General features: G+C 38.5%; 1 protein-coding gene across 1 annotated transcript in view; it reads left to right on the top strand.

The window, feature by feature from the left end:
• The window catches only part of dtn (transmembrane protein 132C dtn), a 261,444-nt gene extending 249,411 nt beyond the window's left edge, over window positions 1-12,033 (top strand). Inside the window, 7 exon segments of the mRNA XM_067124361.1 lie at window positions 3,884-4,036; window positions 4,263-4,445; window positions 4,944-5,135; window positions 5,292-5,480; window positions 8,689-8,788; window positions 8,791-8,849; window positions 10,822-12,033. Coding sequence (XP_066980462.1) covers window positions 3,884-4,036; window positions 4,263-4,445; window positions 4,944-5,135; window positions 5,292-5,480; window positions 8,689-8,788; window positions 8,791-8,849; window positions 10,822-11,982 — 2,037 coding nt within the window. The 3' untranslated portion in view covers window positions 11,983-12,033.
• The last annotated feature ends 722 nt before the right edge of the window (window positions 12,034-12,755 follow it).

Genomic DNA, 12,755 nt, shown 5'->3' with positions numbered 1-12,755 from the left:
GTTTCCTAAGGCAAATGTTTCAGTATGTTATACATCACTTGAAGACGAATCCGAATAATTTGAAGCCACAAAATGCTACCCGACAGAAAAGGGATGATTTTCATCAAACGTCCTTCAGGCAGGTTATTACAGCTCAGAAATCAGAGATGCTTCAGAGACACTCAGCACAAGGCGGAAGATAAGCTGAAATTCAACGTGAACAACGATGGATGAGAAGAGAAGACACAGGTCTGGACGGTTGGAGCATCAGCAGCAGCTTACAATGGAAAGGACATTACATTAATTGTAAATCACTAATGATGAAGAAATTAAGAAAACGCAAGAGAGCAAGGCACAGACAAACACCATAAGAAGTGGGGAACTGAGCACATCCCATGCTGGTACCATAAAAATAATGTATTCATATTAAACGTAGAAATAAGTTCGGCGAGGAAGTGTGACCAGCAAATCGATGTGCCGTACTCTAATATCTTTTGGAAGTAAATATCACGCAACAAAAGACGATTCAGACTTGCAAGTAACATATCAAAACACTATGATACCCAGTGCAAGCAAACTGTAGAGTATTGTAAGTTTGCATTTGTATTCTTAATTAGCGGCCCAAAATACTGTTCTTGCCAGTAAAAGACTCAAAGTGAAATCTAATCCCCGTTCTGAATATTTTTTAAATTAATCACAGGGTAGTCTGAAGGGTACAAATACTAACTTTTTTTTTTAAATAGACTGGATCCAATGAAAAATGTCTAAAAAGTTAGGTGCAAACAACAAGCGAAAATGATGTCACAGACCAGGAGCTGGTTTCACTTGAAATTCTTTAAGGAATGCTGAATGGATGTATCATTTGTCTGTAAAGAGTGGGGCGCATTTCTGAAAGTGCAAGTAATAAAAATGGGGTCACTATTTGTTCAAACATACACAAAATAGTCAACAATAATCAACAGAAAATTACCATACATATGAAAGACAAAGAGGGGGGACATAGTTGGATAGCAAAAACTATACATCCATCAGGGAAAATAAAAAATTGGAGAACCAGTTGTTCAATATCTTGTAAGTAAATACAGATCTTCTATTAAGAGACAAGTTCAGGAGACGTTCGGATATAGCACAAACGTACAGGACAACAGCAATATGAAATGACATGATGAAACACAGGAAGGTCATGGTGACATTTTGTGCATTTAATGTTAAATTCAGATTTCTACTTAAAATTTCTACACCTAACGAGAATGAATAAAACAACATTATTCGCTCCAGGAACCTTAAAGAGACTCAGTTCATCATCATTTCAAGAAGAAATCCCAAACTCGGTCTTCGAGAAGAAATCCCCGACTCGGTCTTCAAGAAGAAATCCACGACTCGATCTTCAAGGAGAAATCCCCGACTCGGTCTTCGCGAAGAAATCCCCGACTCGGTCTTCAAGAAGAAATCCCCGATTCGGTCTTCGCGAAGAAATCCCCGACTTTGTCTTCGAGAAGAAATCCCCGATTCAGTCTTCGAGAAGAAATCCCCGACTCAGTCTTCGAGAAGAAATCCCCGACTCAGTCTTCGAGAAGAAATCCCCGACTCAGTCTTCGAGAAGAAATCCCCGACTCAGTCTTCAAAAAAACCCCGAAAGTCTTCGAGAAGAAATCCCCGACTCAGTCTTCAAAAAGAAATCCTCGACTCAGTCTTCAAAAAGAAATCCTCGACTCAGTCTTCAATTAGAAATTCCCTACTCAGTCTTAAAGAAGAAATCCCCTCCTCAGTCTTCAAGAAGCAATCTCCTCCTCAGTCTTCAAGAAGCAATCCCCTATCAGTCTTCAAGAAGAAATTCCCTACTCGTTCTTCAAGAAATCCCCTATCAGTCTTCAAGAAAAAATCCCCTACTCAAGTCTTCAAGAAAAAATCCCTTATTCAGTCTTCAAGAAAAAATCCCCTATTCAGTCTTCAAGAAAAAATCCCCTATTCAGGCTTCAAGAAAAAATCCCCTACTCAGTCTTCAAGAACAAAGGATTCTTTTAAGAAAGGCCTATCGCTTCCTTTGAGGTTAGGTCCCATTACTCTCCCCCCCCCTTTATTTCTCAGGTCACATAAAATTTGTTAACTACCAGCTCTATCGCCCCGTGAGTTTTTTCTTAAACAATCACTTATTGCAAGTTATATGGTTTACGGGCAAAGGAACTAATCAGTTGTTGCAACGCATGTGATTCACGAGCAATGGAATTAACCAATTATTGCAAGTTGTGTGGTTCACATACAAAGGAACTAGCCAGTTATTGCATGTGATTCACGGACAAAGGACTTAAGTTTCCCTAACAACTCCAATGCATTTTACGAAATGCTAAAACTAACATTTCTTTTTTCTTTTACTTAATGATGCTCCTTTTTTCAAAGTAACTTTAGCCAAACCATGGGTTTAACTTTAAAGAAAACCCCGAACCAATAATATTTAGTATCACCTATATATAAGCGCCATATATAAAAATGACAAGATTTGTTTTAACCGTCGAATCACTCTGCATATGTAAACTTCTTGGTAAAGCAGCAGATAAAGCTTTTTCAAAACTATTGCTAAAACCGGCCATATTTATCTAATTCAAGTCCCTTTTACGTTAAAATAATATGGTTACTAACTTTCGACGATTAGTATTTCTGTAAAAATCAAAAGGAGCACAGCAGGTTTGGGAGGTCAGAAGTGCAACAGCCTAATCTACTTTTAAGCAAAAAGTTTTTGGGAATAACCGAAGTGACAATGCAATAACCAAGGAAAAAGAAACTACGTTGGGCAGAAGATGACTGAAAGGAAAAGATAGGGCGCTATTAAAAAACGGGCTAAGCTAGACAAAACACGAGTTTCAGAAGATACGGCGGACAGCAGTCCTATCACATACAGATTTTGTTGAACCTCGGTCTAAGCGATGACAGGCAGGGCAGCCGATCGAGACTACAAAGTCTACCCCAAAGCCAAATCAAAGTCCTTCAAAAGAAGGCATCGTGCTTACCCCATACAAATGGGATAAAAAAGCACGTTAGAAGAAGAAGAAGAAGACGACGACGAAGAATGATGAGGTATGGGATTTATTAACCGGATACATGCTAAAATAATGAAAAAACTTAACTAGAAACCACAATATTTCGGAAGCCAACGTGACTATTTGCGTATATACAGTGTACAAATTCTTAAATACCTCCATGATTAACAGAAACCACGTCACTCAATCTTAAATGTCTGCAAAGATTTTATACACTTTCCTTATCACATTTACAAAATTTGGAAGCAGGTTTCACGTAAGCTTAATCACGCAATCCTCCAAAGTGAAACATGGAAAGTTTCAAAATGTGAGGTTTGGGTTTTTGCTTACCCATAATTTATGGAACTATGAAACTGTGACAAATTATCTGCTAAACAGAACACCTTCAGATGTTCACAATTCCATTGAAAGAAGTGGCCTCTGAAACATCTTTTACCGGAGTAACTTAGTGACACAACGTCGGATTTTTGGAGAGCATATTTTCGTCTTTCAACGGAGTCTTACTAACATTCATTGCGTAATTAAGTTTTTAAACAGTGATTTTCAGAATTAAATGAATTCGTTGGAGTCTCTTTCACTGTTAAATTTGTGCTCTAACTCTTGTCAGTGTTACTGTCGATTTCAATTTTCAACGGAGCCTAACAGATCATTTTCATTTAAATTTAAACTAACCTTTAATTGACCATTAGTTATACCTAGTGCATTGCTACAATGAAGGTACTGAAATTTATTTAACTACAAAGATACACATTTATCGTCTTTCTCCACACTTAATTATCGATTGATATGAACCCAGTAACAATAATAAAGGTAAATTTAGCATGACTGAATTTTTCTTCAATTTTGTTCCAATCACTATCTTCTTTAAGGTGAGAGGTTGGAGAGTGCCAGATCCTACAACGCCTTCGTCTTACAGTATGAAAATAGGAAACATCAACAGTGATCAGTTGCGAGATATCAACAGAAATGACGACGGATCCCCAGCATTGTGCTCTGTCAGATACCAGCAAGCCCAAGTGCAGGTAATTTGTGGATATATTCTTCTTCTTGAAGTTTTCTCGCTACTGCTGCATTGGTCTACTTCCTTCCACCTAAGTGGTCCAGCCTCTTGATAAGAAAAAGATTCCCTTGATGACGATATCTAAAACATTTTACATTAATAGTACTCATCTATTTCAAATTTACTACCCTAATTTTCAAAGGGCTTGCCACTGAAATTCATTAATAATAACCATTTACCTTTTACAGGTTTACGGTCGTTTTGTCGCTGTGGACGACAACAGTGGGCGACAATCTTACCTGCTGTCACGTCGCGCCCAGGTGCGCGTGACGGAACTGGTAGCTCATTTGCTAAGAGTTGCTGATACATCTGTGGCAATGCTGGATCATTCGACGCTTATGGGCCGAGCCACTGGACGCACCGAAATTCAGGTATGCTATCGTTTTTTCCTTTCGCAAAACCCAAGAAACTTCATGCCCTAATTCATTCGATGGCTAAGATTGTAAAGAAATGGAAGGTAAAAAGAAAACGTGCACCAAGGAAAATTACTCCTTAAAAGAAAGGTTGACTGCTTACGAAAGACCGCGAAAAATATATTTACATTAAATGATGAAAAGATACCTCATTCAAACGCTGCCTGAATTTGCATAGGCTATCTGTATAAAATCGCTTACAAAAATATGTTTAACCCTCTTAGTTAAATAGAAGTCTCACTGATTTGAACAATTATAATTTTACTCTCTCTCTCTCTCTCTCTCTCTCTCTCTCTCTCTCTCTCTCAGGTTCACACACATACAGTAACTAACAATACCCATTACCATCTAATTCTTATCTCCCTGCGGCAGATGTCTATTAAACTATTTAGAAAAATGTTCAATCTTTTCCATTAGTGTCGTCAGCCAACTGCAATGATTCCCCTAAATTTACAGGTGTTGTCTCCAATCACTGGCCGGGTGATCGGTGCCCGGGAGGTGCGGGTAGTCTCCGACAGGGTATGGGTGACTAAGTTGAGGGCAGCTGTCATATCTGGCCTGACCTTATCGCTTCAACCCGATTCTCATCTTCCCGATGGCTACTCGGCTATCACTGCAGTCACCCCAACACTGACGGCTAAATACCAGGCAAGCCACCGAAATCCTTTTGAACATGTTATAGTCCGATATTTTTCCAGTTCTTTTCAGTATCTCTGTCCTCTTCCTCACGCTAATCTAATAACTTCTCCCTTTCAGCAAATTGTTATTGTTTCGGCTTTAAACTGATGGTCTTATTTTCTGCAGGAGGGTCTGGTAGACGTGTGGGTGGAAATGAGTGACGGAGTCATCATGCCCCTGAGGGAAGTCCCGTCGAATCACTACACCCTTACGGTCAGGTCTCTTGACCCAGGGGTCGTGGCAGTAGCTCCTTCACCTCGCACAGCACAACCGAGGGTGATCGCTATCGGTCATGGAGAAGGAGAATTACTGGAGGTAAGTTCGCGCTTTCCATTAAATGCTTGTGCACAACTAAGCAATTAACTGCTTAGACTCCTCTAGTCGTCTTGTAATGGCCAATCAAATTATTTATCGAAGAAGTCAATGGTAATAAATAAATCCCCAAGTCATAGTCATGGATTCCTTGACCGAATTTCATCGGATACCTTCTAAAACGTATTAAATTTAAAGTGTGTTATCGCGTACATGTCGGCAAAGAGTATGATATCGACAAAGAATATGAAATCGTAATACTTAAATGACCACCAATAAAAGTATGCTGCCTAAATCATAAGTATATCAATGGAGCCAAGATGCAACATAAATCTTGGAAAAAATCTTTTAAATGCACATTGGGCAGAATATTCAATAAGTTGTCCCAAGAACTAAAAATATGCAAAAAAAAAAAAAACTTTAGACATATAAGGGATAAAGACATTAAATATCTATTTACAAAAATATTTTCGACATGTGTGAACAAATTATTCAAGAAATCTACAAATTGTACCAGAAACAAATGAAACACCTATCAGACAAAATGAGAGCCGACAGGCTTCAAAAAGCATTCAATGGAACAAATATAGGCAGCTCTCCAACTATCTGAGAGTGACTGCAATCAAATACGAATAATGGGAAAATCATAACTAGGCTATAGCCTACGGACGAAGAGACCAGAGTAGGTTAAATGTGCTTTCTATCTGAGCACTTAATCAACCATTTAAGGTTGCTCTTATTTCCGGATATGTAGGCTACTTCGATTTCGTTTCGCCCATTAGTTGTTTTAACCGTTAAATTCTGTTCAATTTAATTAAAAACTAAAAAAAAAAATCACCCGTTACCGCACTGACAACGCTCGCTCTGACATCACAATCCTCGATAAAGTAGTCCTATCTGACAACAACATCAAGTGCCTAAGAATTTATGATTAACACCCGACCCTCTCTGTCACTCTTTAGTTTTTAACTCTCAAAACCACTTGATTTTATCCAACAAAGTCCGTGATAATATACAAAATAACTGGTGCAAGACGAGGTGGACAGACCGCTTTTTTATTCTCACGAACTTGGCAAAATTGCTACATTCCTCACGATATAGGCTACATTGGGTAATACTGGAATGAACAGTTATATGAAGATACAATGCTAAACGCTTCTCTGTTTGTACAAATAACCCTCTTGAAGATATCAGTACATTTAAGGTTTTAACAGTTGTCTAAAACCTTCGAACTAACTTAAGGTTAGGCTATTACGTGGTGTACTGAAGGACTAAACACGAAAGCAATCAAGTACTTTCGGAGGAAGAATGACATCGTCGTTAAACCTGGGCCTTAAGAACATACGCCTAAACCAAAAACATTGCTTCTTCACCTTTTTGCCTCATTTTTTGAAATCGCCCTTCACCTTTTTTTTTCTTGTGAAACTTAAGAAAGGTCTAAGGAGGATGGTGAATAAACGGGATGAAAAACTTACTGAAAAATATTCAGGAGAAACACTGTTAGCAAACATGCAAATTACTATGACCTAACAAACACAACCTTCCGTCGAGAATATACTGCTTACTCGTATGATGCCATTATCCTACCTGACTCAACGCCGCGGCACACTTACAGCTTAACATAACTACTGTACAAGTTTATATATATATATATATATATATATATATATATATATATATATATATATATATATATATATATATATATATATATATATATATAAACCTGACGTAAAACAAGCACAGGCATCACTTCACGTTAACTTACCTTAACAGCTCCGCATTTTGGAATCAGTCACTGGTGTCTTCTTGAATAGAACTAGGTCTACTTCCGAGTTATGTAAAACACTTTTAATTATTATATTCAATGTATATCTGGGTACCAGATATAAGCCTATCAAAAAAACATTCCATGTTCAATTGAATCATTAGCCTAACATATTAAATTACCAGTCTCGTTAATTTCCAAAGAATTACCAAGCCTAAACTTCGTTGGCATCACTCCTATCGGAAATTTACTGCTCTCTATAAGCAGGTGTTGCCGTGCTACTGAATTTGATTCCCTTGCAATACAATATCAACACTGAAATTCATATTCGACACAATGAGTTGTTACCTGTAAAACAGTTACCACGATGATCCGGATTACCGACTCTTGAATCAAGTTTCTAAAAATGCATTCGAGCTTGTGTACCTTTCTTGATTATGCAAGTGAAACTGAAGCAGCTACCCCGACAGGTATATATGCAGCAGTGTCGTATGACTCTTTAAAATAAAAAATCCACTTACACTGAATAAAATATTACTTCACGCACCCGCACGACCAAAACGGATTTTACTCTGAAGGAGATGTCACTCCTAGCGGCGGGACCTACAGTAAATATAAAGCTTACGCTGTCTACACAACAGATTTCCACACCCTGACTGCAACACAGTGGGTTCCAGACTCTCAGCAGAACTTTGCCAATGAAACGGGGACGCCATTTCCACACACGATCGCGTAGAAGTTGCAAATTTCCGTTTCGGTAATTCCCCTAACAAGGATTAACAGCAGACCGACTAGTAACCGCTAACTTCAAGGTGTCTCCGACACGAGCAAGGATTACAGCAAACCGGAAAATCCACATGAATATAAATAAATACAACGAGGAAAGCGTCGGCGTAAAATTAATGCTGATGATTTATTCATTATACATATCACCGTAGGTTTGATATATTCGAGAATAATATCGGATCAGTTTATTGTGCAAAATCGACAGTATGAAATATCTATGTAATGCTGTGGGAAATTGCTGGCGCTACGTGTCCCTAACAGTGTAATTGCCTATTACGGCTACTTTGTCACAACTGTAACAAAGTTTTTCATAATTTTTTTTCTTGATGTTGCATTCAAGCACAGTCCTGTCTTTAACATAACTCTTTTGTACATGTTATTTATTTATCTAATTATGGTCAGATTAATAATTTCCTATTAATATATATTCTATGTTACTCCTTTCATTTTTTCTCAGTTCTGTCCCTTTACTTATATATTCATTCTGTGGAAGCTTTCTGTACAAGTTCGTGGCCATTGGGCTACTTCCATATAATAATATAATAATAATAATTATAAGCTTGCAGAAATAAAGGCTAAGTGAGCCTGAGAAGACACGTGCTTGTAGGTCTGTTGCTCTATGTTTTAATGACTGAATGATTTCTCTCGATTTTGTAGGTCAGCCTTGAGGTTGTGAATGAATGCGAACGTCGAAGGGCTTCTCTCGCCAGCACGAAGGTTGTGGTGAAGGTCGATCTTGGTGCCACCCCGCCTCCCCAGTGAGCGAAATGGCGCCAAATGGTGTCGGACCACAAGATCCATCCCACAATAAATTGAAAGTAAGAAAAACCTCTCTTTTTTTCTGTTTCATTATAGGAACATTTATTTTAACGAGTCTTATACTTTTCTTTCAATATTAAGATCTCGCTTGGGTAGTTAGGGTCGCTCTACTTCCCACCCTTTAGTTGTGTATTGCTTAATGGAGTGTGATATCTGTGCTGTTCTTCATGAGTACTTTAGTGACTTACGTTGGGATGATTTTGTAGCCTACTTAGGTGGTTTAGACCTTGAGCAGAGTCACAGCCTTTATACCGTAGCCACTCAAAGTCTTGGGTATGAGTTCCATGTGGGTACATCCATGAAAAGTTTGTTTTCCTATATTGATTGTCATTTTTTAATAAAGGTTAGTTTATTTAGGTTTATGTTATGAATTACTTTCAGTTTTGAACATAGTTATTTTATTTGTTACACATATGGATTAATTTGCTGTTTGCTAGTGTGAGGTTTAGTGTTTGTGCTTGTTTTGATGAGACAGTCATTTGCAGATTGTTCCCTTGAAGGGTTTGTTGCCTTCTTACCTGTAAGTTTTTTCTTTGTGGGCAAGTTGACGTCTGTCTCGTTGTCTGACAGTGGCAGTCAGGTTCGTAGCAGCAACGAGTCAGTATCTCAGCAGCAACGAGTCAGTATCTCGGCAGCAGAGCAGGAGAGAGTCAGTTTGGATGGGAGGCAGGTAACTTACCTGTTGGCTTCGACAGGAGGTGAAGGACCTCCTTGTCTGTTGGTGTGACTTCATCCCTGATGGCTGCTGAGGGTATTTTGATAACTCGACCGTGGTGGTCTAATGTGGGGATTGGTTCCCGTTCGGCAGCATATGGCTGTCTCGACGACTCGGCCGTGGTCATCTGGTGTGTGGATTTGTTCCTGTTCGGCAGCCAGTGGCGGTCTTGGTGGCACGAGTTCGTTTGTTTGACTTCGTCCTTGTAGACAGTTGTGACTGTCTCGACAACTCTCCGGGGTTGTCTGTTTCTGTGTTTAGCCCGATTTGGGGCGTTATGTATTTTTGAGACAAAGCTCTTAATTATGTTTGTAATTGTTTATGTTAATAATTACATTTTTTGGACGAGTTTTGGATATTATTATTGAAGTCACTTTTGTTTACATGTTTTAATGGCTGTAACGTAATTATTGAAGTATGCTGCTTATGTATTATTTATTATGCCGTTTATGTATTAGCATTATGCTGCTTGTATTATTTATTGTTGTTTTTGTTTATTATGCTGCCTGTGTTTATTTATTATGCTGCTTGAGTGTTTATTGATTTATTTGAGGTTTTATTTACTAGGGTTGTGTGTTGTACTGACTCGATTTTGTTTAATTTTCTCTTGAATAATGTTTGTTGAATTGTTCAATAATGTTTATTGAATTGTTCATTTAAGTATTACCTCATTGAACCTGACTCATTTGTGTATTATGTAAATTACTATAAATAATAAATTAGTTTAAGGTCACTTTTTCGTTTTGTTCACTCCTTCCTCCTTTGTCAGCCTCAGTTTCTGCCAGTCATTCCAGTCCCGTTCCGTTTTGTATTTAAGAACCTGCTGAACCAACTGCGGTTCATTACATTAGACATTACAAGTATTAAAGCTATTCGTTATACTTAATTTCTACTTTTCTGTTTACCTTTTTCTATCTAAGGAAAGTCTCTTCTGCGGAAGCTTACTGTAGAGTAGACGCTCATGGTCTTTTATTGTGATCCATATGGATGTATAATCATGAATAATAATGTTGGTAATCGCCTTTGCAACTGTGCCAACAGCATCAACAATCAGCCAGTCAGAATTCAGCACAACGGTCCACCTGCTATCTACAGTCCTCCCATCTTCTATATATAATAATAATAATAATTTAGAACATGTTTAAGTTTGATAAATCATTTCATATATTCCTGAAATTTATTAGCCTACTTATGATCTCTCATTATTCCATAGTTATTTTAGAGCAAGACTAAGGATATTCCTTTTACTCCGGCAGGTTCATGTATCTGACCTGCCACACGCTGATGCTGCAGCTCCTCATAACCACCAGATGTTAATGGCTGAACAGCCTCAGCATCCAACTGTGCAAATGCACCATCATCCCCCACGACACAGCAGCCTCACGCCACTGGAAGTTGGAATGTATGTGTTATTAGCAGTCTTTGGTGCAGCCATCGTTGTATTTGCAGCCTCTTGTGTCGTGTACACATGGCGAGTTCGAGGTGGCAAACCCATGATGTCTCAGCAGCACCACGGCAGAAGAACTTCTCTTCATAACCATGATTCCGTTACAAATGCCCATGACTGGGTGTGGTTAGGAAGGGCCACTCTGGAGCGAGCCTCTGGAATGGGACTTTCCCCTCCCTCACAGTCAGCATCAGTGGGAATGGTTCCTCTAAGCGACCTCAATGGAAACAGCCAGCAACAGCAACAACATAACACATGGCTGGTTAACCAACGCCTGTTACGACCATATGAGAGGAACTCAGCTCCTGTAAACATCATTCCCAATCCCACAGCAGAAGAAAGCGAAGTGACCCAGTCTTCATGTCTGACAAATTCATCAACTTTTACCAGACCATCAAAGAACAGCAGAAGGGTCACTTTTAACAATCTCAGCGACGACCCAACAGCTTCAAGCAGCGAGGATGATAAGCCACCTGTTCCTCCTCATCGTAACATTGGCGTTAACGCGAGCATTACAGGTCATGACCCTCATTCAGATGACAGCAACCCACCTCCAATTCCTCCTCACGGAGTCAATGTTATTGCAAACCCTCTGGAATCTGACTACCCTCAAAAACCAGCCCCAAACGATCACGGCGCAGTTCCTCACAGTCATCATCACCCATACAACAACCAGCAACTTCTCCACACCAGCCATATACAGCAGCAGCCACAGAGTCCTCCAGAGAGCAAAGATGGTGTGGACCCCAAATTCATTGAAGTTAACGCTGATGATTTCGTCAGACTACGAGGCGTCTGCAGAGGAAGAGCATCCCAGGTACGCCGTGCTACTATCCTGGAGAATCCACTGCTCTCCTCGGCCCTCCCCGATAACTTCAGCGTTACTGATCACCTGGACAACCTTCCACCATCCATGGATTATGATCAACTTATGGAGTACTTCTCAAACTTAAAAGAGTCTAATGCCTGAGCCTAAGCTCCAAGCCCTACTTACAGAGGGCTTAAAGTGGAAAAAGAAAAATCGTAGCAAATGTTAGTGTCACTGTGATTTTGATCCTTCGTCTCTGATTCGCAAGGGGTCGGGTTTCCCTCCGCCTACAAACTCGAAGACAGGGCTAATGAGAAAACAAAGATATCAGTAGAAAGTCACAGTACCTAATGCCTGTAAAAGAACTATGAAATAATATAACTATATGCGATGTTCATTGCTTGACTTGTGAGCGCTCTTAGCATATTATACATTATAATGTCCAAATATATTAGTCGTATTGAAGGAACATGTGGTTATTGTACGTAACATAAAAGAATTGCGACATGAGTATAATATGATGTATATCTTTGTTCACGTGTTCATTATAGTATAGAATTTTATGTATGCTGTGTGTTCATTGTGTTGAGCGTGTATGTAACATTGGTGCACTGTGCTGGTTGCAGGTGTGTAGTAAATGTTTTACCAACTACTATAATATATATATATATACATATGTATACATATAAATTTATATACATATATATATGTGGGTATGTATGTATAAACATTCATGAATTATATATATATATATATATATATATATATATATATATATATATATATATATATATATATATGCACAAATACACATAAATACATATGAGTAAATGTGTGCACGTATTCTTACTGATGCACACATTGATATACATATGTATAACAATATATGTATATATATATATATATATATATATATATATATATATATATATATA

The sequence above is a fragment of the Macrobrachium rosenbergii genome, chromosome 22 (assembly GCF_040412425.1).
Source record: "Macrobrachium rosenbergii isolate ZJJX-2024 chromosome 22, ASM4041242v1, whole genome shotgun sequence".
In the NCBI taxonomy this organism is placed as follows: Eukaryota; Metazoa; Arthropoda; class Malacostraca; order Decapoda; family Palaemonidae; genus Macrobrachium; species Macrobrachium rosenbergii.
This window is presented reverse-complemented; position numbering and strand designations above follow the sequence as displayed.